The sequence below is a fragment of the Rhynchophorus ferrugineus genome, unplaced genomic scaffold, assembly GCF_030347505.1.
Source record: "Rhynchophorus ferrugineus isolate W39M unplaced genomic scaffold, kcgeb_rfMv2 rfM10, whole genome shotgun sequence".
Classification (NCBI taxonomy): domain Eukaryota; kingdom Metazoa; phylum Arthropoda; class Insecta; order Coleoptera; family Curculionidae; genus Rhynchophorus; species Rhynchophorus ferrugineus.
Genome location: NW_027472589.1, coordinates 26,256,645 through 26,282,721, shown reverse-complemented (window position 1 = coordinate 26,282,721; position 26,077 = coordinate 26,256,645). Strand labels below are relative to the sequence as shown.

Genomic DNA, 26,077 nt, shown 5'->3' with positions numbered 1-26,077 from the left:
ACATTAGAATCTTTATAACTAATATCCTACTAATAAAATAATATAATATGAAATTCACAATTTCAACCAAATCAATTCAATATGACTCTGTGAGAGTCAACGCTCGAACCGATATAGACATAACGCAAACTAACAATGTCCTATTATAAAAAAATTGATATCATGAGCTATGCTGTCATAAAACTATCCTTAAAAAAAACCCTTCCATAAAACCCATAGAGATAGACAAACGATCTTTATAGTCCCGCTTATGAGAAAGAAAAGAAAAGGCTTGCATCTACTAAGGGTCTGAGACTTCAAGGAAACTTTTTCTTCTACTCTTCCTTCGGGCTAGCCTTACCATTCGGCGGGTGCCCAAACCAAGCCGCGTCTCTGCAAGAACCCAAATTAATCGCACCTTTTCAATACAGGGCATGACGAAAAACGTAAACGCTATAAATATTTCGTCGAAGTATGAACAGAAAATTACGTGCGGCGCGTTGAAAATATCTGAATTTGTACCTTTATTTGGTACATTTGGTGGGCATTTGTGCGAAATTCTTTTCTTTTGCTTCAATTTGAAGGAAAATGTATCGAATGCTGTGTGAAGCAAATGGCAGCCACGCTCCATCGATTAAAACATGTGAATCAAAAGTGTTGATTTTGATATCGAACACAGAGAAAAACATTTTTAAAAACATGGGAATGATCCAAAATCTTGGATATTTTATGCCGTATGAATTGAACCCGAGAAACATTGAAAGGGGTTTTAAAGCTCATGTGTGAAAGGCTGCTTCAACAGTAAAATCGTTAAGATCTTTTGCATCGTATTGTTACTGGCGATGAAAACTAAATTCATTACGATAATCCAAATCGAAAAAATGATGGAGGTTACCTGGTCATGCCTCAACATCAACAACAAAGTCGAATGTCCATGGCTCCAACTAAATAGGGTTCGATATCGACGACAATTCATTAATACAATTGTGTCGAGCACTGTGCAAAAAACAACCGGATTACAAGCAAAGACATAATCATGTTATTCTTCAGCATGATAAGGCTGGAAAGCATGTTACAAAACCGATGAAGCCATACTTGGAAAGATTAAAAGCGGAAGTGGCAACACATCCGCCGTATTCTCCAGACCTTGTTCCTTCAGATTATTATTTGTTTCGACATATGAGTTGTGACCAATCTGAGCGACAATTAATTCCTTATGAAGATCTCAAAGAATCGATCGATTCGTGCATAGCTTCAAAAGATATATCGTAACTTCGAGATGGAATCGATATCAATGATGATTGATTGCTAAAATAGTACCGAACGCTGTGTGAAAAACAGCCGGAATTCAAGCAAAGACACAACCATATTATTCTTCAGCATGATAACAATGGAACACATGTATCAAAACCGATGAAACCATACTTGGAAAGATTTAAAGGGGAAATACTAACACATCCTCCGTATTCTCCAGACCTTACTCCTTCTGATTATTATTTGTTTTGACATATGAGCTGTGACCTATTTGAGTGGCATTTCATTTTTTATGAAGATCCCAAAGAATCGATCGATTCGTGGATAGCATCAAAAGATATATCATACCTTCGAGATGGAATCGATATCGATGATGATTGATTGATAAAATTGTGCCGAACACTGTGTGAAAAACATTTCGGACAAAATTCCGGCTGTTTCTATCTCTTTATGTTTCCGGCTATCGTTGGACAAGACTTTGAATCAAACATATTGTAAAGATCTTTCGCAATTAAAAAAACTAAATTCCGCCCACCCTTGTTAAATTAATAATTATTTTTTACTTTTATTTGTAATTAAAGTTATTTGCGTCTTTCGAAAAATTAATATTTTAAGTTTTAATAATTAAGTTTTCAAAGCCACGAATTTACATATATAAACTACAGAAACGGATTTTTCTCAGCTGGTATTTTGCAAAACACATGCACTTAATTCTGAAATTGCTTAAGAGTCAAAAATAAATAGTTTGGGATAGCTTTAGTAATCACTATTCTAAAATATATCGAAATATTACGCCACGTTATTTTACTCGTAGTATAAAAGGCACGGAAATGCTTACCTGCTAATAGAGTACTAAGCCAGATAATGTCAATTACTTAAACATCTTAAATCATTAAACATCTAGAGATTTAATATTTGATGCGCACCACAATGTACTGTGTATTTGCTTTCATAGCTCAAGGCTTTCGAAAGTACGATGTATGAATATATTTTCTAAATAAGCAAAACTTTATATTTATCTCATTCAAGGTTTTTGTTTTTGTTTAATCGAATGTGTGTATACCACTTACTATAAATATAGAACTATTGTTACGATACAGGGGCACGTGCTATTCCAAAATTCCAAAACGGGTGACAATTAACATCCTCCAACTACCCTCCAATCATCCTTCTGAGATTATTATCAAAGATATAGAATATTTACTATATTCAATGATGTACATACTGCTGAAAATGAAAAGTTTATCAGGTTTTGTAAATCCCACTTCTCATAACAACAACCTCATGGGGATAGTCTTACTGGACCTAATCAAATCCTTTGCCAATGTGTAGTATCATAGTCATATTTTTCTAAACATTCCAAGGAATTAAATTTTGTATTTTTAGTAATTTCAATTCAAATTTGGAGATTATTTCTCGACTATGATATTCCTCCAGACAGTCACAGACATATTCACTGTATTCAGGGTACTATTCACTCTAATATCAAAGTTTTGCGTCGATGACTGCCTTCTCTCTACACTCTCTAACACCCAAAGAAATACGCTTCAAACTCTAACAGCAGGTAAATATAACAGTGAAATGGCTAAAATTATAAAAACTGCAGACTAATCCACAAGATAAACAGCGATAATTTTCCATCGTAAATGTTTCCTTACTAAAATCAATTTACCAGTTGAACAAGTTCCTATTCTGTGGCTACAAAAAGTTACGTATAGTCCATTCAAAGAAGTTTTGAACAGACCACATCTAAATTTGTGACGTCAAAACGTCGCAATGTTGCCGTATCAACTCTGAGTTATAGTTCAGTTTGGGTTTGACATACAACAAAATTCTAATCTAAATAAAATAATTGAACAAAACTGTTATCAAATATAATTTATTTGGACATTATAGTACATCTAATGCATATATTATCGAAAAAACTAAAACTACAATTAAGTACACAGTTATAATAGTTTGTAGGTTAGGGTTGTGTTTGATTATATTTACACTGAACTCTTTTCCATACCATCTGAGTTAGAATTCTAGGCGCGTTTTTTATGTAGTTGTATCCAATGGAGGACTAATCCACGTAATTAACAATTGCATATCTGCTTTCTTCGTTTAGTTCTTGTTTCCTTCACTACTATTTCCATCTTATATTTCCTTGTCAAGTCATTTTTATGTCACTCTACTTCTTATTTTCTTCTATTACTATTACTATTTCCATTACATGAGTACATTTTTATTATAAAATTAAGATTTCGTCTACATATTAGGCTTTAATCATTGCTTTAATCTTCTCTAATGCATTTGCCTGGGTCATAACAGGTAAATTGAAAGGTCCCTGGCCTGACACATAGATACCTTACGAGAATTAAATCCATATGTTTTTTAGTAAGCCCCAACCCTCAAAAGATGTGTGTATCGCACCTCAAAATTGTGAGCTGTAGCATTTTGAGTGAAGCAAATTAAAAAAAACATTTAAAAAATCCACAAAATGATTTTAAATGACCGTAAATTAAAATTGAATGAAATAGCAGACATTCTAAAGATATCAACTGAACGTTTACATCATACCATTTATGAATATTTGAGTATGAGAAAGTTCTGTGCAAAGTGGGTGTGGCGTGAGCTCACTTTTGACCAAAAACAACGAGGAGTTGATGATTCGGAGCAGTGTTTGAAGATGACCAAGCATAATAAATCCGAGTTTTTGCATCGATATGTGACAATGGATGAAACATGGCTCCATTATTACATTCCGAAGTCCAATCGACAGTCATCCGAGTGGACTGCACACGATGAATCCGTTCCAAAGCATGGGAAAACGCAACAGTCGGCTGGCAAAGTTATGACATCTCTTTTTTGGGATGCGCATGGAATAATTTTCATTGACTACGTTGAAAAAGGAAGGACCATCAACAACGACCATTACATAGCGTTATTGGACTGTTCGGAGGACGAAATCGCCGGAAAAAGGCCGCATTTGAAGAAAAGGAAAGTGCTGATTCACCAAGACAATGCACCGTGTCCCAAGTCAGTGAAAACGATGGAAAAAACCCATGAATTGGGCTTCGAATCGAAGTTGGAGGTTCGCTATAGTCAGTGTAGCAACTTTGAAGGGAATTATGTTGAATAAAAAAAGCTAATTTTGCCAATAAAATGGGTTTTACTATGGTAGGCCAGGACTTTCACATTATGTTTAGAATGATAATTGTTTACGTAACTAAACAGATATAGTATAATAAATCACTTGCGATTATCAACTATTAACTATGTATGCAAGTGGGTTAATTTACATAATAAATAATTCAATTACGATGTATTAATTTCCGAAAATATCTCCTAATCCGTATGGGGAAGACGAACTGGTATTCAAATAGTAATTTCCAGTTTTACTGAAAAAAAAAACAATAAAATTATTATTCGCTTAACTCAACATTCTTGATGCCAAAAAGTTATTATTCATATTTTCAATTATAGGTGTTGTTAGAGGTTTTTTGACATTGTTGAAATGTTTTTAGGTTTCCTGCCATAACCTTTATGCATTTTTTGTCCTAGTAAAGCACGCTTCTTGACAATTTGAGTAACTATGTTAAACGATTACATTAAGGTAAAACAGAATAGACTTCAAAAATATTATTTTGTTTACAAACCATTAACGACACTTTTTTTTAAATTTCACTCTAGCACACACCAAAAAGTTTTCTTTTTCCCAGTGAGACGTTTCTTTGTACATTTTCGCTTGTGGAATATTTAATAAAGTGGAATTGGTATATTCTCTCTGAGTCTTTAACGTTTTGATGAAAATCGTTTTGTGTATGTTAACGTTACTCTGGATAGTGTCAGTGGAGAAACGTTGAACAATTGAGTTGTTTTCATCACTCTTTCGAAGTATGAGATATTGGAATATTGGATTGGACAGGAAAAATGTAGTTTGTTCTTGGCTTGAACTAGAAACAAACATAACAAATAAATTTGATCACTGCAAGCAGTTAAAAATGTCATTCTCCTTTGAGGAACATAAAATTGTGTGTAATAAACTCATTTGAAGTCGATAAATTAAAAAGCTTCATGGAAACGCCTATAAACCTTGAAAGAAAAACTTGGAAGTAGTTGAATATATATATATATATATATATATATATATATATATATATATATATATATATATATATATATATATATATATATATATATAACTGGAATTTGGAACACTTAACGTTTATAAACTTACATAGATTGTACTGGACACATATGGTTCCTCGAAAATGATGACAAGTGACTGACAAGCATTTGGAAAAAAAAAACTCAATATGTTTGGAGTATTGGTGTCCGACACTTTGTAGTTAAAAAGAAAAGAAAAAACAAGCAGCGTCAACATGTAGGAAATAAGTTGTTTAGCATAATACCATATGCAGAATTAAATTTGTGTTATTATTCACTAATTTAAATAATATAAAAAGTTAAGAACATAGTTTAATATTTGGTGAACCGAAATCGCCGGTTAAAAACCTCAACATTCCACCAATTCCTAGTTTTAACTGCCGCAGAAATCAAAGTGTATAATACCCTGAAATATAACCTATAGTTTGTCCAAAGTAGCAGTGAACTCACGTCATCAAGATGCATGTGTTGCCTATTCTAGATTGTAAATTCGTTTAAATATTATGAAATATTTTTATTCTCATTTTATTTCGGTCAAAAAGTGATACAATGCTGTTTGATACGCTCGAAAATGTAACCGAATAAGCCTGCAAAAGTCGTTCGTTTGTCAAATTTTGTTTACTTTACTTTACTTGTTTTGATAAAGTTCAAATCGCTGCTTAATATTTTTAATTATTCTGGTTGAAAATGTAGAGGCCAAATAAATAGTCAGAAACAGATTATGTCTCTAATCTATAACTTTGAACAGGAATGAGGTAATGGAGGCATGTTCTTAACGTTAGACTCATTAGAGAGTAAAGAGTATTGATATTAATAAATATTAAGCTGCTGGGATTTTTAATGGAAATATTTTTATTGTGTTGCAGCTGCAACTGAATATTAGTGTAGCCGCAGCACTATAACTAAAATCTGTCAAATTAAAGAAAAACAACATAATTTTGGATTCACCGAAAAGAAAGTATCTACATACATTGATGTTAGTTTTATTCAAGATAAAATTTATGAAATGTATAAAAAATGGTGAATAGTCTTTTTAATATAAACATACATTAATAGAATTCTTTCAGAGATAACTGTTAGTATGGAAAGTAACTGTAGATAGCTTAGGGATATCTCTTTGAGAAATATAAGGCATGACTTCAAACACTGTTAGGAAAAATAGAACTTAAATAGTATAAAGATAACCCACGAAGAGGCAACTTCCAGATATTGCGTTTAAAAGAATATAAGTTTTAAAACCATATAATAAAATTATGAGAGCCTTGTTATTTCAATTTGTGTACAGACATAGTTATTTTAAAATGGAACATTAGGACACCCTTGGCAAGACGCTAATAAAAATAGTGTAAAGACAACAAAAGTTGAATAGGTTTTGTAAATCATAATAATTTTTAATGATTCATTGCAGATATATTGTTCATCATGCTAGAAAGTGGAATCCAACAAAAAGATGTCGGTCGGAACTGGCTGAAATTAAGGAATGGCTCGCAAAACATAAATAATGTTTTGAACATAATATGTTAAAGAGTAAAGTATTTCAAGTTGTCACTTGGTAAATATAAATTAAATGTTTAACTGTGTATTATGTAATATACTTTTTTAGAATTAGGCCTGAAAAAATATACACAATAGATCAGATAACTGATTAATATGGCCACAGAGTGTAACATCTCCTACCTATCCCTGCATATTCAATCAAAACGAATTATTATGGGATGTGGCAAAGAAATACTTCAGTGAATATGTAGATAAAGATAAATATACAGCCAAGAACTATTTCGATATGTGGAAAGGATTTTCTACAACAACACCCTTCGGTTTGGATGAACTCCATCGGACACACTGAAGAAGAAAGTGACAATTAGTGGAATTGTGAACTAGTCTTAGATTGGAAATTAATAATTTAGTTATTGACTTGAATAACTTTTCAGAATTGAATAGTGAGTCATTGAAACTTTGTGGGTGTAGGATTATGAATCACTGCTGACAATACCAAGATAGGGTGATAAGAGTGGAAACAACTAAAGGTGAGTATATAATTAATATATGATAACTGTAGGAAATGCTATTGTAGAGTTTAAAAGATTTATGTGCACATATATTTGTGTAATTGTTTAGAATATATATAATCATTTGGTCAAAATGCACGAGGAGAAAATGAATACTAATTTTTCTGCAGACATGGCAAATGCATTAGGGAGAATACAGTGATTGTATCTAATTTTATCCAGGAAAGTGTACACAGGTAGTAACAGAAGAATCTAATGAAAAATACAGTGATAGCAGAATGATTTGACAAGAAAACATAACAACAAAGGAAACAATACCTAAACATAAAATGGTAAATATGTTCTCTAATTAAAATAAAATACATTACTTAGATATAAATAATTAGGTGGATTAAGCCTCCAGGGGATACCATAGGTGGTTTCGAAGAGAGTAGATATATGCACATGCAAAGATAATATATGTATTAGATGTACGATAGTGTTAAAATAAATTATATTTGTTTTATTATTTTATTTACATTAGAATATTGTTACATATCGAAGCGTAAAATGTTAATAATGACAATAATGTATTGTCTTGACATAAATTAAAATGACGTGGTTTTTTTTGCACTGCTATTTTGGATAGACTGTAGAAGACCTACGCGCCGTATCATTTACAGGAAATTAGTGTTGGTAACATGTGGCAATAAATGCACTATATTACGTGTTTATATTACTTATTCTATCCCCTGTAATTCTCCCCATACTGACCTGGTTTCGAACTTTAAACCACCCATTAAGTAAAGTGTATTGGCGGAACAAGCTCCATCAGTATACTCGTCATATAAGTCACACTGTCGGGCATAGAACGTATTGTCCTCGATAGATTCGGCCATGTATATGTAAGACCTAGAGTGGGAACAAGTTTGCGACAACAAGCACCCTGCCTGCATGTATCCTCCATTGGGCCAGAAGTCTGTATCGCCCAAAGCGTAATTGACTCCGAGAAATTGAGCGTTCGTGTGGATTGCTTCAACGTATTGGGCATCTCCGACATTTAAACGATCGGTACTGCTCTCGAAAAATAATGGTCCGGCTGGATCCATCCCAACTATCACTCCTAAAGTACCGTTCAGTTCCTTGCCGGCGAATCCTGCCACATGAGCCCCCAAACTGTGACCGACTAGAATGATATTGTCGGGTGAATAGTCATAGTTGGACACCAGCGATTCTATGAACAGTCCAACGGTCTTTCCCACGTTCTCAACATTCGACACGGCTAGTGCGTAGAGCAAATACGAGTAACTGGACCAATCTACAGTGATGATATTGACCTTAACTTTGGCCAGAAGAGCTGCTCTTATTAATGTATTAACGTCCGATTCGTAGTCGTTTTGCCAACCATGTATGATAAAGACAGTCCGGAGATCCGTGCTGAATCCACTCACGGAGCTGAGCTGGTCGCTTTCGTCGTAGGTAAGCTTGGTGCCGTTGGTAGACGATTGGGTGTAGACGTAAAAATAGATGTCCGAGTTGTCGTACTTGATGACATCCCTGGGGACTTCGTAAGTAAGGTTCTCTTTAACCAGCTGGTCGGTTAGGTTCTTCAGTATCTCCAACTCGGCCATATGTTCGGGACTTATATCTGAAAATAAACGTAAAGCTTAAACTTTTAAGAATAAGCGGGGGTACCCGGAGGTACCAAATTTCGTACGGTTAAAGCTTATATCGAGGATAAAATTTTATCTCTAAAATGTTTGTGTAACACCTACTACAAATAAAAATATTTCAATAAAATAAAATAATGTCAGATCGGTGACATAAAATATTTAAATAAATATTTTAGGCTCTGGCCGAAGCATTGCCAGCTCCAACTCTTAAACGGTAGATTCTAAATAGTTTCTGTTGAGCGCATATCACCCACGGACGCGTAAATTTTCACAGTTTCTAAATTTTACATTTGGAACGATATTAAAACCGAAAATGAGCGTGATAAAAAATTATTAAACGAAGTTAATTAATCTTAAGCAGTGTTATTTAAGATGTTGTGTTATTTCCGGTTATTCCCGGTGTTGTTGAAACATTTAAAGAGTTACGACAAGTTTGGATAAAAAACCTATAAATAGTATGATTATGTAATATTTAATTTTATATTTTTTGTAGAGAGAACAAATTAATGTGTTCGCTTTATCGGAAGGTATATACAGCTGTGAAAGAGAAGCCCGATATATGCAAAAATTTAATCCCAACATAGATTAATGAAGTTCGAAGAAAATCATCTGTCTTCTTTGCTTACAAGATATTTAGCATTTTGAAATTAGTCTTTGGTTTAATTTGATGTCTGGTAAACAGAGACCAGCTAAGAAAAATTGTTCTTGCTTAAGTAAATATTGCAAAGAATTTTACCAATTATAAAATAGCTTTATATAATTTTAGTTTCTCATTTGTTGATGAGTTAAGTTGATGTTAGTGCCCACGTAGTACATAAGACAAAGTAGAAAGCAGCAGATAAACGAAAGCCATAAAAGGCAAATTAAAGACGAGCTATCTGCATGGGTGAGATGAAAGGAAGAGAATAATGCAATTTTATTTAAAAATTTAGGTACCAAAATTATTCTTTTAAATAGCTTGGTGTATTTATTGTTTTTGCAATATATATTTTAGGTGAGTAGACTATATGAATATATAAATGAAGTAATGAAAATATGCAGCAGTTAAAACAAAACTAACTGCTTAGATGGAAGCCATTTTATTGGTTGTATTTTGTCTCAATTGTATTTATTATTAACTTCATAGACCTAAGTGTTGATACATCAATAGTTAATTTAATTATTGTAAATACATTTGTTTAATATATATTTCTAAATTGTAGAAAATAAGTTACCTAATTGTGTTCGTTATTGTTATATTATACACGCTAAAATCAATTATCAATTTCAGAATCCTTTATTATTCCATATTTATGTTTATAACATAAAAGTAAATACTTATATTTGATGTTATTATGTGGTTACAGCTCTGAAAATAATTTTACTTGTGATACTTTGTTTTAACGTGTACTAATTACTAATATACTAATACTTTGTTGGATCTTGAAACTTAATGGAAGTTAAATTTAATTTAAAAATGGTCAGTGAGTATTAGTTCTTCATATACTTATTTTAATATGTTGTAATATAACAAATCAATTGAAAAATCCCCGGCCTACCATAGTAAAACAGATTTTTTTTGGCAAAATTAGTTTTTTTTATTCAACATAATTCCCTTCAAGAGTGATACACTGATTATAGCGATCCTCCAACTTTTGGATGCCATTTTTGTAGTACGATTTGTCCTTTGCTTCAAAATAGGCATCAGTTTCGTCGATCACCTCTTTATTCGATGAAAATGTTATAAGAACAGGAAAAGGGGCAGATCTGGAGAATACAGTGGATGAGGAAGCAATTCGAAGCCCAATTCATGGATTTTTGACACGGTACATTGTCTTGATGAAGCAGCACTATCTTTTTCTTCAAATGCGGCCGCTTTTCAGCGATTTCGTCCTTCAAACAGTCCAATAACGCTATGGAATAGTAACTGTTGATGGTCCTTCCTTTTTCAAGGTAGTCAATAAAAATTACTCCATGCGCATCCCAAAATACAGACGCACTAACCTTGCTAGCCGACGGTTGCGTTTTCCCACGCTTTGGAGCGGGTTCATCATGTGCAGTCCCCTCGGATGAGTGTCGATTGGACTTCGGACTGAAATTATGGAGCTATGTTTCATCCATTGTCACATATCGAAGCAAACACTCGGGTTTATTACACTTTATCATCTTCAAACACTGCTCCAAATAATCAACTCGTCGTTGTTTTTGGTCAAAAGTGAGCTCGCGCGGCATCCACTTTGCACAGAGCTTTCTCATACCCAAATATTCGTGAATGATATGATGTACACGTTCAGTTGATATCTCTTTTGGGCGTCCACTGCGTTCACCGTCTTCGATGCTCATTTCACTACGTCTAAATTTAGTATACCAATTATTGATGGTTGATTTTAATGGGGAAGTCTCCGGAAACTCGGCATCAAGCCAAGTTTTTGCTCAACTGTATTTTTCCCTTCAAAAAGCAATATTATAATATGTATTATATAAATATATTATATAAGCAATATATAACAATATACTATTACTATTAAATTAATATAACACGCGAAATTCCTTTTTATCCATTTTTTTCTCAATAATAAAAGTACCTCCACTCAAAATATTATAATTCACAAACAAGTGATCTGACAGCTGTCGAATTTATACAAGCATCATGAGGGTTAGGGATAACTAAAAAACATATGGAATTAATTCTAGTAACGCCATCTATGTGTCAGGCCGGGGACTTTTCAATTGACCTGTTACAGACATTTATTATTATAACTAATATTAATTATATCAAATACTATAAATTATTCCGTTTGCTTTACTGTTATGAGAGAAACGTGAGTAACTTATAAATTGTATCTCCAACGGTTTAGCTTTTTTTAGGGACTATAATATTAACCAAGAAATATTAATGAAAACTGAGAGGATCTTTCCTCCGTATCCTTCCAACTGTTTCAATATGAAGAAGCCATGACTTCTTCTAATCGTTAACAAGTATCAGCATTTCGTTAAAATATGAGAGACAGACACTGACTCCTCGGATTTGGGACACATAAGTCTCTTAGTTTGATCCATTAGGAAGGAATGGGTAAATTGGCAATGATCAATAAAGAGCATGCTTAATTTTATTTATAATCAGTAATTTCTAAAAACATGGTAGAATAAAAGAAGCTTATGTGATTGATTAACTAATTTAAATAATAGAAATATTACGTTTCACAAAACACAGGTATATAGAAAGGTTACTCAAACTATACTTCTTAGCCACCAGAGGACCATATGTATAAAAACAAGAAATGGCCGTTTTTTAAAATTTGAAATATGGTAGAGTATTTTAAATTTTTTGTTTTCCTATTTTTGGGTATCATTTTAAAGAAATTAGTTTTTATTATGGTATTCTTGTAGTATTTAAGGTAAATATGATTTGTTTAAATACAAAAATTTGATTTTCCAGGATGTGAATATTCAAAGAAAATTAATTATTTTCAAAAAGATTCTGCTCTAGTGTAGAGACGGTTTTTAAAATTAAATAATGATAAGCTTAAGAAAATCTATTATGAGCTCCTATATAAAGCTTCCGGATAGGAAGGTTTGCTATTTACATTTCACACCAGATGATTATGGACCCAAATATTGAATTACTTAATTGATAAACCAAGATTTTACTCCTAATTTTGATATAAATAGAAAATATTTCATTAAAATCTATTTCATTAAAATAAATGAATTGAAATAGATAACATTCACATTCACAGAGCATCGCCCTTAACCTACCGAAAAGGAAAATATTGGAATCAGCAGTAGCTCAGCCCACATTAGAATCTTAAAATCATAAAACGTTCTTTCTTTTTCAAAATTCCTTTTGAATACACGAATCTGCGACTTTAACTTCAGTTTTCGCAGGATAATTCAATTAATTTAATGATGCTTGTAATACTAATGCTCAAAGATGTCTCAATCTAATGTCTCTCTTTGATTTTCAATTAAATTTATAACCATATAGTAAACCAAACGGTTAGAGCACTGGCAAGTTCTTTACATGAATCATTAATATAGCAGAAAAACTAAAGAACTACACAATTTTCTCCTCTAAAATGGCCAGTGGGGAAGACGAATAATGTTAAACATGGAAACATTGATTTTAACATTTTTAAAAATTTTGTCTGGCGAAGGATTTTTGGTTTTTCTCTTACTTGGGTAATTCTCTCATAATAATGATTCGTTATATTGACCAATTTATAGCACATAAGAAGTTGATATAATATATCTGAATTTCCATCCAATAATGATTGATATACCTGACATTCTCGACATTTTTGGTTAATCGAAACGTTTTTTGTCGTTTACTGCATTTGCTAACATAACTTTTACAACTTTTAACATATTTAATCCTAAATATATTGATATAGACAACCTATTAGGAAAATAAAGCCTTAATTCAATGAATTCAAGGACAAATTTGGTAAAAAATGTAATTTATGTCTAAAATTGAAGAAGATCTAATTGTTAATTCTAAAAAGGCATCAATTAGGTGACGTTAAATGTTGTAACGCGCCAAACATATTCTGGGCTATCGTCCGCTAAGTTTTTGTTGCTTTGATTTTTTACATGATTTGAAAAAAAATTACTTGATAATCACTAAAATTTTACATAGGTTATCGTTATAAAATTGACACTTCAAATTTGCTGCCCGTATGTATTTTTATTTGAGACAAAAAGTAAGAATACACACAAAAAAATTATTAGAAACTCTATTAAGCAGTAACAAAAAAATAATGTTTTCGAAATTATCAAAGAACTATAGGTTAAATAAAATATGTTTATATGGTCAATTATTTTCAAGAAATTGAAACTATTCTGGCTTAGGAGCATATAAACCAGCAAACATTGTAAAGCAAAATTCTAAATTGATGCGGCAACATTGCGACATACTCACGTCATAAATATTGATAATCTGCATTCGTCGTTTATTTGATAGCTTTATTTTTGATATATTTTGATAGATTGATTTTTTTTTGATAGATTTGATAGATTTATTTATATAGTGCCTGCGACTGGAAGTTATCGAATACTGTATAAATCTTATGAAAACTATGCTTCATCGATTTTGATATGTATATATTGATTTCGATGGTTTAAAAGTGAATATCTTAGCACTGAAGAAAAGAAGCGTTTTGGAGAGGCAAAACATTTTTTGATAAGGATTCCAAGGCATTAATTTAAGAAAACATTAATGGGGATCGCTATCGACTACAATTGATGCGTTTGACCCAAGCAGTGTGCGAGAAACGCCAGAAACACGAGTAAATATACCACAATGTCATTATTCAGCATAACAATGGTGAAAACAATGAATATATACTTGAATATAATGGGACGTCCTACACCACTTGTCGTATACTTCAGAAACAGCGTTTTACTTCTTATGAAGATACCAAAAAATGGGTTGACTCATGGATAGCCTCAAAAGATACATCATTCTTTCGAGATGAAATTCGTAAATTGCCTGAAAGATGAGAAAAAGTAGCGGCTATTGATGGAGATACTTTGAATAAGATACATTGTATTTATTTTTAAAAATAAATCTTTAAATTAAAAACATTCTATTAGTTTATAGCCCTAAAATATATTATCTATCTAGGCGTAACAGGTCAATTGAAAAGTCCCCGGCCTGACACATAGATGGCGCTACTAGAATTAATTCAATATGATTTTTCAGGTAGCCCTAACCCTCAAAAGATGCGTGTATAAATTTGACGGCTGTCGGATTATTAGTTTGTGAATTATAGCATTTTGAGTGAAGCAACTTTTGTTATTGTGAAAAAAATATGGATAAAAAGGAATTCCTCATGTTAATAAAATATTGCTTTTTGAAAGGAAAAAATACAGTTGAAACAAAAACTTGCCTTAATACCGAGTTTCCGGACACTGACCCAAGCTTAAACGAAGTGATTTTTTATGACCGTAAATTGAAATAAAATGAAATAGCAGATACTCTAAAGATATCAACTTAACGTGTACGTCATATCATTCACAAATATTTGGGTATGAGAAATATCTGTGCAAAGTGGGTGCCGCGCGAGCTCACTTTTGATCAAAGAGAACGACGAGTTGATGATTCGGAGCAGTGATTGAAGATGATCAATAATAATAAACCCGAGTTTTTGCGTCGATATGTGACAATGGATGAAACACGGCTCCATCATTTCACTCATTTCAACTCCACGAAGTCCAATCGACAATCATCCGAGTGAACTGCAGACGATGAACTCGCTCGAAAGCGTGGGAAAACGCAACAGTTGGCTGGCACGGTTATGGCGTTTGTATTTTGGGATGCGCATGGAACAATTTTCATTTACTACCTTGAAAAAGGAAGGACCATCAACAGCGAATGTTTTGATTTGAATTTGAAGGACGAAATCGCCAAAAGCCGCCGCATTTGAAGAAAAAGAAAGTGCTGCTTCACCAAGACAATGCACCGTGTCAAAAATCCATGAATTGGGCTTCGAATTGCTTCCTCATCCACCGTATTCTCCTGATCTGGCCCCTAGCGATTATTTTCTGTTCTCAGATCTCAAAAGAATGCTCGCTGGGAAGAAATTCTCGTCGAATGAAGAGGTGACGAAACTGAAGTCTATTTTGAAGCAAAGGACAAATCGTACTACAAAAATGGTATCGAAAAGTTGGATAATCGCGGTCGCTATAATCAGTGTATCACCCTTGAAGGAAATTATGTTGAATAAAAAAAAAATTGCCAAAAAAATGTGTTTTACTATGGTAGGCCGGGCAGTTTTCAATTGACGTGTTATATGTTAATATATTATGCGAAAGTACATAAAAATCGCAAACAGCTCTATAACGTTGACATGCAGAATGCTTATTATATATAAGTAAATGCTAAATGATAAAAAATTAAAGATTTTAGTGAGATATATGTTATTTCTTATTACATCAGCGGGAACATACAGATCTAGAGATCTAAGAAACCAGTAAAAGTATTGGCAATCTAGTTAATAAGCTTTAATATATTAAGATCTGAATAAAAATTATCAATGCTAAAGTATTGAGTTACGTGGTTATACGATTTTTACTTTCGTTATATTATTTTTACTTATTTTTAACATTAATTTTAAAGAATTATTATAATATCTACATACCCATTCCATAGCGGGATTCGCAATTGGCTATAGCCAATACGAGAGCCAAAGCAAGGGCTATAGAGTAAGACATTTTTTTCACTAAATCAATCGAATTTACCTCTGTTCAATTACTGTGAATGTCCCAGTCTTGAGTAACGCTTATATTTTAATTGTTATCAAGGCATCTCAAGAACGGATTACTCATTGTTATCGTTTTTTATAATGTTTTTCGCATTCGCACATATTTGAAATAAAAAAGATAATACAGGCCCACTCAATTTGTGTACTAGAATACAAAAAAATGTCCGTAAGCTACTTGAACCACATTTTTCATCCAGATATTTATTATATTTGAATACTTTGCAATATTTAACTAATTATTCTTACTATTTAATATAAGAGGTATTTTTATTGAGTAATTCAAAATGAAACTTTTGGAGAACACAGTTTACAGTTTCCTTTTTACCAACTAGGTAGAGTTTATCTGAACGGAACCTATTGTTTAACCTGGTCTTCAAACCAGGAACTTCAGTATCAAGCCTACCGACTAGCGAATGATCAACTTAGAGATCAGTCTAGAAGAGATCCCAGCCTAGTTACTGACGTAAATGCAATCATTTTTCCTGTGGGATTTTACGCTTTTTGCTTATAGATAATGCTCAACAATATGTCCCAGAAAGATTCGAACCCTCGATTATCAAAACAGTAGGGGAACCAGAGGTACAGTAGTCCCGTCGCTATGAACAAGCCGGCAAAGTGATACATTAATGATGGAAGATGTATTAACTATAGTATTACTATAGACTTAAGCAGAGAACATTTCGGATTAAGCTCTACAAACCGTCCAGTTAAAAATCCAATCTATGTATGTCCAATCTATCTATGTATTGTAAGGAAAAAATTTATGAAGTGCGAGAACCAAATTAAACCAGATGAAACCGTTAGAGGAGATTATTATCGACCACAATCAATGTTAATACTCAGAAAAATACAATAAAATTAGTTTTGGTTAAGATCAATCTCGACCACACGTATTCTCCAGATATTGCACTAATTGAGAAGGAGTTCTTGTCTGATGAAGCCATGGGTTGATTCATGGATAATATCCAAAAAGAAGGGCGCCTCTGACACGAAATTAGTTTCATGTCCAAAATATGCTAAAACGATCATCAATTTTTATGATATCATATTAATATTCCTAATGGAACGCGGAATAGATAAAATATGACCATGCAGTATATAGTCTATTTAAAATAACAGTGAACTCACGTCATCACTATGTTAAATGTATTACTTATCGCAATTTGGAAGGTCGTGTTAAAAATAGACCATATTTTCCTTCTCGTTTTATTCTAGTTAAAAATAGATACAATGCTGTTTGATACATTCAAACACATAACCGAATCAACCTACAAAATTCGCCTGGTTGTCAAACGTCTGCAAAATTCGTCTGAAGCTATTAGATAGTCGGACTGAGAAACAAATTGCATCTCAAGTCACTTACTTTGAACAGGAATGAGATAAAGGAAGCCCCTCTTGTCAGTAAAACGCGTTACACAGGTATTATACATACTAAATTGCATCTTATCGGAAATATATATTAACGTAATAAGTAAGTAAAAAGTATAATAAAATTAGAGAATATTTAGGGGTTATACCAATTTTCGTATCTACATGAGACATGGATATTTTAAAACAAAACTTTGGGAAACCAATGGCAACATTATAATAAAAATAACGTAAAGACAATAAAAGATGGTGAAAAAAGTTATAAGTTAGCAATATTTGATTAGATTTTGTTACTCAGTTTTGTTGTTGTTATAGTTTTATTCCTGCTGCAGAATTAGTATTATCCTCCTAGTCCAAGGGCGACTATCATGGGGAAATGATTCGTAACATGTTAAAGAGCCTGGAGCAACCACCAGAAGGTTCAATCTTCCTCCCTATCAAATTAGAATTATTACAATAGACATTCAAATCGAGAAGGATGTACAAGCAAGAACAGTCTGGATATGCGGAAAGAAGTATTGTCTACAATAACACCTTCGGTTTAGATGAACTCCATGAGATACACTGAGGAAGAAGTGTTAGATAGATTGGATATCAACCGCTTAGTTATTTATTGACTTGAATAGTGACTGAATAAAACTTTCTGGATGATAGATTATGATCCAATGCTGACAATTACCAAGACAGAGTGGTGAGAGTTAAAATAAGTATCACTACATAGTATAAAACAAAGTCGCCTTTTCTGTCTCTATATCCCTATGTGCACTTAAATCTTTAAAACTACGCAACGGATTTTGATGCGGTTTTTTTCAATAGATAGAGTGATTCAAGAGGAAGGTTTATATGTATAATACATGCATAATATACTAAGGCAACATTGCTAATTTTAGAGGTTTCTAACGTGATGTCGTAAATTAACCTATTCTTTTAGGCTTATTTAGCAATTAGCAAAAACGCTGCCTAACCCTACGAGTTAGATCAAATTAATGTACTACAGTATTGTACATCATAATAAGGTCTACAGAAAAGTCCGCGATGGTATATGTTTATCTTTTAGGGATAACTCACATTAACCATTTTTATTGTTTACTTTTTACGTGAGAAAATGGCTTATTTACGAAGCTATTTTAAGCAATACGGCATTAATCCTTATCGAATTAAGTACCTTAAATACAGTGTGCAATTAATATAGATCAATATGGTTCCTTACAGCATGTAAATTAAACAAATATTTTCGGAGATATTACAAATTTAAAATTTGCGTTTAAAAATGTGTAATGTAATAAAAATTGTATGAATTTAGATATTCCAAAGATAGCAGGAAATCTTCATAGTAAGTATAGGGGAAGAGGAATTGTTTTACTCCAAATTTAATGCGTGCAGGCCAAGGGCAGTAATGAATGAACCAAAAATACTGGATCGATTTTAATCATGTTTTCATTGAGTGACATAGGCATATATATTTTATGCCCGTGCAAAGTCGGAGCGGGCCGCTATGTTTTTATATACAACGTTCATATTTTTTCTGTAGTGTATTTAATTTAGTGTCAGCATTGCACCCGTGCGAAGCCGGGGCGGGTCGCTAGTAGTATATAAGTTAAGTATATAGTTAATATAGGTTGACTCTAGAAAATTATGGCGTATTGTAGAGTGTCAAAGATGTGTATGCATGGATATGTGTGTAATTGTTTATAATATATATGAGCATTTTGATAAAATGTATGAGAAGAGAAGGAATACTAATAGTTTTGTAGATTTGACCAATGTATTAGGAAGAATGGAGTGATTAAGTTTAATTTTATCAAGAAATATGTACACAAATAGTAACAAAAGAAGCTAAGACGTATTTTTGATGCTTCAGTGGGTGTTACATGTTGGCGTGGTATTCCGGGCTTCTATCGGCGTATAGTCCTTTTCTTAATTTTAATATTTTGACAACGTTTCGGCAGAATCTCATCTACCATTTTCAGTCGCTGCTTTCCTTTGTTAACGAGAGAAGATTTAATTGACCAGAAAACAATGAAATCGTTAGCGTTACTGACGGAAAAAATTTGCAAGATCGATGCAGGTTATAAAAAATTCATCGGATTATCTAGTATCCCTACAAAAAAAATTAATAAATTTGTATAAATCATCTGGATTTACTCAAGCCTGATTTAAAGGTTAATATGGAAAAAACACGACAGACCGTGCATTTTTCAGCCAACGTATTAATTGATACGTAAATTTAAAATAAAAAAATACATAATATCCAAATTTAAATTACCAAATAGGAAATATAAAACAAACGAGATCCTTTAAATATATTTTGTGATATTGTTTTATCTTAACTGTCGCATACCATACATTCCATTTATTAAAATGATCTTTCATAAATTGAATATGGATATGAACTATTACAAGTAATGATATTGATATTAAGTGTATTTAATCAGTTCAATAGGGACTCCAGTAAGAGCACTTGATTTATTTTAAAACATTGTTACTAGTTGCTGCCGACTAACCTACAATTTAGTATATGTCTCTATAGTAATAACGTTTATGTACTAGTTAAGATTGCTGTATTTTGTGGACAATACGCTTCACTGCACTCCAAGATCAAATGGTTTAATAGTTTTGAGACTGTGTCCTGTTCGAGTGTTATCCTGGATCATATTAAGTATGTTATCACTCGCCTATTGTTTATCCAAATGTTTCTTCATTGTCATCTCCAACCCTCTCGTAGTGCCACCAACGAATTTAGTGGTTGCAATATTTTCCATTTGTGATATATCACATGTGAAAAGCAGGTAAATAATTAGCCCCAATACAATTCTGTGTGGTACGCCTGCTTTAGTTTTTTTTAAAGAGTTGGCTTCTTGTTGTTTGACTGAACATTCTGGCTGAGATATAAAAGTCTAAGAGTTTAGTGTGTTGCCTCTGTAATATTTATATATATATATATATATATATATATATATATATATATATATATATATTGATTTCGATGGTTTAAAAATGAATATTTTGGCACTGAAGAAAAATAGCATTCTGGACAGGCAAAAAAAAATTAAGCTGACGACTCCAAGGCATTAATTTACGAAAACATCAATGGGGATTGACTATAATTGATGAGTTATGCGAAAAATGGTAGAAACACGATCAAATATGTTATTATGTTATTATTCAGCATAACAACGCTGAATACAACGAGTATATACTTGAAAACATTAAAATGGGAAGAGCTACACCACTTGTCGTATATTTCAGAAACTACTTCTTCTGATTAATACTAGTTCCGACATATTAGCCGTGACCTTTCTAAGCAGCGCTTCACTTTTTATGAAGATACCAAAAAATGGGATGATTCATGGATAGCCTCAAAAGATACGTCATTATTTCGAAATGAGATTCGAAAATGATTGCGTAAAAGATGGGAAAAAGTAGCGGCTATCGAGGACAACTTCCTTATATCATGCCTTGTCGGAATCTTACATTTATTTATTTATATGTATATTATAGACCCATCAGCCTCCGGGACTATTTAGGGTCTATTTACAGATATACAATAAAAAACACATTTACAGTATCAGTTAAAGTATACAATGTTATTACAAGTATGTTGCAAGATGACAAGCAAAATATGTAAAAACATACAGATATTTGAATAAATTGATGCTACAGTATGATGGTCGTCAGTCTACCCATGATAGTGATAAGGATACAAGATACAAACAATTCTATTATATTTCTAGTAATAGTCCTGTTACGGTTAGAAAATTAATCAGCTTGTCCAGGTTCTCCAGCCTATGGCACTGGTCCTTCGTCTCTACCAGGTTGACCAACCGTCTTTGCGAGTTGTATCTTCGGCATTCGATTAGTATGTGTTTGGCTGACAGTGAGGAACCACATTCGACGCACAGCGGTGGACTTCCTCCTTTAATGGCAAACTCATGGGTCAGTTTGCAGTGACCAATTCAGAATCGCGAGAATAAGCCTAAGTTTCGTCTGCTGACGTTAGTGGTGTTAAGGTCCTGATAATACTCTTTTCTCACCTCCCAAAGCTTGTTGTTTTCTGTTAGATCCCATCTGAGTTGGTCTAGATGTTTAAAGATTCGAAATGATTCTTCCTCTTCTTGGCTAAGTAATCCGCTATTTCATTTTCAATGATCCCAGAGTGAGAAGAGAGCCACATAAAGGTGATAGTTTTGCCGCTCCTTCCAATTTAGAGGTTAGTTCAAGAATAAGCACTCCTAGCGGGTGTAGAGGTAAATATGGTTGGAGGCATTTTTAAAGAACTCATTGAATTGGAGGCAATAACTAATCGTTTGCCTTGCACATCTTGTACTGAGGTCAGAGCCCTATACATGGCAAACAGTTCAGTCGTCAATGCGCTCGATGAAACGGGGAGCCTGAAGTGTCCTACCGACATCACCGATGTAAATGCTGCCCCCATATAGTCATCGCTTTTGGAAACGTCCGAGAATATGAAAAGGTGTTCAGGACATTTCTCGGTTTTACATTGATTGAATTGGGTGCGGATGCTGCCAGATTCAGAACTATTATTTGGTAGACTCCTCATGGAAAGATCGACAGTCATCAGCGACAGTTGCCATGGAGGCAATCTATCCTCGGAGGTGTATATCGATGAAAAAAACAGCGATAAGCGACTACAAACTGCATGGAATCTATGGCAAGAGCCCCTGTGTTGCTTTCTAGAGGGGTTGAGTTTGGTGCTTGATGGAAAAAAATGGCTGTAATGACGCCGACTTGACTTAAATCTCAAGGAGTTCTCATATTCAATCAAAATCAATGCGCGTCTGGTTTCTAGGGAAGGGACTTCTGCTTAGCAGAGCAAGCTGTCTACTGGGCTATTGTGGAAGGCCAGTAGACAGTAGCCCCAGTGCGATTCTAAGAGCTGAGTTGTGGATTGGGTTCAATCTTGTATGAGTAGTCAGCGCAGATGAAGCTTTGGCAGCCATACCCCAATTTGCTTAGCGTTAATGGTTTATAAATATTTAGTGATGTGATCCTATGGGCGCCCCAATGAAAGTTAGTCAAAGTGCATAGAATACTAGTATTTGCCAAACATTTATTCCTTACATAGTTAATATGCGGGAGCCAGCTGAGACGAGAGTCTAATATAAGTCCCAAAAATGTATGGTCAAGCTTACTGCTTATGGTGCATCCGCCAATCGTCAGGGTGCTCGCTTTCTCATTTTGCAGAAATGAACACTGGCACATTTACCGTGCGAGAACGATAATCTGTTTGTTTTGGCCCATGATGGTAAGGTATGGAGACACTTTTGCAGTAGCCTTTGACTTAACTTATGGTCTTGGCTAGTGTGGTAGCCATCTTTATTATCATTACATTGATCAAATCAAAGGCTATAAGGAATAAGGTTGGGCTAATACTTGACCCTTACGGTACTCCGTTAGCCTGGGAATATGAGGATGAGAGGACTCCATTTACTGTAACCTTAAGTGAACGGTAACTCAGAAATGATTGAATGAAGCGGTTAGTTTTTTTGAATTTTGCTTCCGATTTTCCATTCTTTAAGTGTGTTAAGAACTTTCGATATTTTCATTATATCGAAGGCTTTTTCAAAGTCTAAATAAGCCGCTGTCTAGGGTTACATCTAAAAATATAATTGAACAGTCTTTTTTTATCTTGGTAGGCTTTTTCTATGCGCCTAGTTAATTACTGAATATTTGTTTATGACACTAAACTCAAACGCAGATTTTAGATGAGTTGTCGAATGGTTTCGTTTAGTTTCAAGGTTTATTCTAAATAGCCAGAGAATGCTTCAGTATTTTTATGTTTTGTTGCATGTCCTACGTTCATTTAGGTTGATAATTTTCTTAACCTTGTATTGCATTGTATAAAGCATTTTTATTCTCATACGTTCTATTTCGTTGTAATATTTTTGTAGTTATTATCTTTCAGCTACTATTTATTAAATTCCTTTGAAATAATTAATCTATATATTAATCGCCTTAGTTGAAATTTTGCTTTTTTGAAGATTGAGGCGTGAAATATCGCACGGTTAAAACTCATACCGAGGAAGAATTTTCAGGTCTAATATTTTGATGTAATATGCGCTACCAATAAATATATTCCGATAAAAAGAAAAACGCCTAAATAAAGCAGCCTGCAATAGCCATAAGATCGATAACACAAAATATATTTAAAAAACCAGTGGGCAGCGTTGCATGCTGAAAGATTTGCTCGTTCTCGTCGATAATAATGTACTAGAATCGAATCTCGCTGGGTATAAAGGTATTTTTAAATTTATAAAATAAAATAAACGATAGTGTTCATTCAAATTAAGTGACTATTTATATTTTACATTTCCAACGATACTAAAATGGAAAGTAAGTGGTTAAAACATTATTGAACGGTTATTCCCGTATTGTTAGAATCATTAAAGAGTTATGGCAAGTTTGGTTAAAGAAAATTATAAGAATGGTCTGATCACGTAACGTTATATTTTACATTTTTTGCAAAGAAAATTAATTAATTAATTATTCCGCTTTATCGGAAGGTATATATATACAGCTGTGAAAGAAAACCCCGTCATATGTGAAAATGTTATTCTAACATAGATTAATAAAATTCGAGAATAACAAGAATCGTATGTTTTCTTTTCTTACGAGATATTTAAATTTTCGCTTTTTAAGTTTGGCGAAGAAATGATGTCTGATTTTTCTACAAAATTTTAGTGGTATTGGTTTCTAATTAATTTCAGGTTTCATTAGTAAATACATTTCTTAACAAAGTACTAACCGAACATTGCATGTAATGAATACGTTAATTTGTACAGCAAGGGTTATAATGAATATTGCATAGAATATTAGTAGATATAAAATAGTTTCATAAAATTTTAATTCCTCAAACATGATTAACTTTATACATTGGGGGCGAATTTCGACCACATGGAGATCAGTAGTTCTTTTAATTGTACTCTTTTTTTATGGAGTATTATTAAAAGCACCTTATTGGATATTTACGAGAGAATATGAGACCTTCTACGCTTTTAATTTTAATGGGGTTCTTCTTTTTCTATTCTTGAACTTCTATATAGATTTCCTATTCTTAAAAAATTTAATAGGTTTGAGGTTATATTTGGATCAGTCGGCCAATACATTTTCATGAAAGTAACTACATCATAGCATAACAGCTGCTTCGTGCAATTAATAATCATTTTAGACACTCACTTTTTACTTTTGGTATTGAAATCGCTGCCAATTATATTTTTATGTTATATTTGTATATTTGAGGGCAATGCATTACAGCTAGTGTAATCCTATATTTGCCCGAATTAATTGCCATGGCTATTATCTAATTTTATTAATGAATTGAATTGCAGAACCACCTATAATCAGTTATTGATTAATAGTGAGAAATAGTATTCTTAATTGTTTCTGAAACTCCTATTTTTGCGTTGTTCATGATAAAATTATATCCTCTAAATTTAACATAGGGATCAGGTGGGTCTAAATATAAAGTAAATACCGATTTTTTATTCTAGCAATTCTAGAAACATTTGTATACATAATTCCAAATATTAGTATAAATATCTCAATTTTAATATATTTATTTAACATTACTGCTAGATGAAGACACTAAAATGCACCAAAATGCATTTTGTTTTGGTTCATACTTTAAGCATAACAGGTCAATTAAAAAGTCCCCGGCCTGACACATAGATGGCCCTACTAGAATTAAATCCATATTCTCGCGATATTCGAGTTTACTTTTGACCAAAAACAATGACGAGTTGATGATTCGAAGCAATGTTTGAAGATGATCAAGCGTAATAAACCCGAGTTTTTGAACCGATATGTGACAATGGATGAAACATGGCTCCATTGTTTCACTCCGACGTCCATTCGACAGTCATCCGAGTGGACTGCACACGATGAATCCGCTCCAAAGCGTGGGAAAGCGCAACAGTCGGCTGGCAAGGTTATGGCATCTGTATTGTGGGATGCGCCTGGAATAACTTTCATTGACTACTTTGGACCGTTGGAAGGACGAAATCGTCGAAAAACGGCCGCGTTTGAAGAAAAAGAAAGTTCTGCTTCACCAAGACAATGCACCGTGTCACAAGTTAGTGAAAACGATGGCAAAAATCCATGAATTGGACTTCGCATTGCTTCCTTATCCACTATATTCTCTAGATCTGGCCCCCAGCTACTATTTCTTGTTCTCAGATCTCAAAAGATTGCTCTTGGGGTTACTTGGTGCATATGGTGTTTATAATGGCGCATGGTGGAGAGAGTGATCAGATCTATTATCAGGTCCTCATATTGCTCTTATATCGCCTAGCGTCGAATTTTTATCTGGTTTAAACTGAAGAGCTATGAAACCAAAAGCAGTTCTTTTGTCGATCATATCATCACCGGAGTACAACAAAATGAACATTTCATCGTAGTA

The 26,077-nt window shown here is 33.2% G+C and overlaps 1 protein-coding gene across 4 annotated transcripts in view; it reads right to left on the bottom strand.

Moving 5' to 3' along the window:
* Positions 1 to 3,234: 3,234 nt before the first annotated feature.
* Positions 3,235 to 26,077, bottom strand: part of LOC143203940 (pancreatic triacylglycerol lipase-like) — a 60,922-nt gene continuing 38,079 nt past the window's right edge. For 2 of the 4 annotated variants that reach the window (XM_076416281.1, XM_076416279.1), the window contains exons 2-3: positions 8,148 to 9,021; positions 4,406 to 4,616 (exon numbers count right to left, since the gene is read on the bottom strand). In XM_076416281.1, the coding sequence (XP_076272396.1) occupies positions 4,544 to 4,616; positions 8,148 to 9,004 (930 nt within the window). In that variant the 5' untranslated portion in view covers positions 9,005 to 9,021 and the 3' untranslated portion in view covers positions 4,406 to 4,543. Of the gene's footprint in view, positions 4,617 to 8,147; positions 9,022 to 16,167; positions 16,289 to 26,077 lie in introns of those variants that run through there. The other 2 variants (XM_076416278.1, XM_076416280.1) reach the window with 2 other exon arrangements.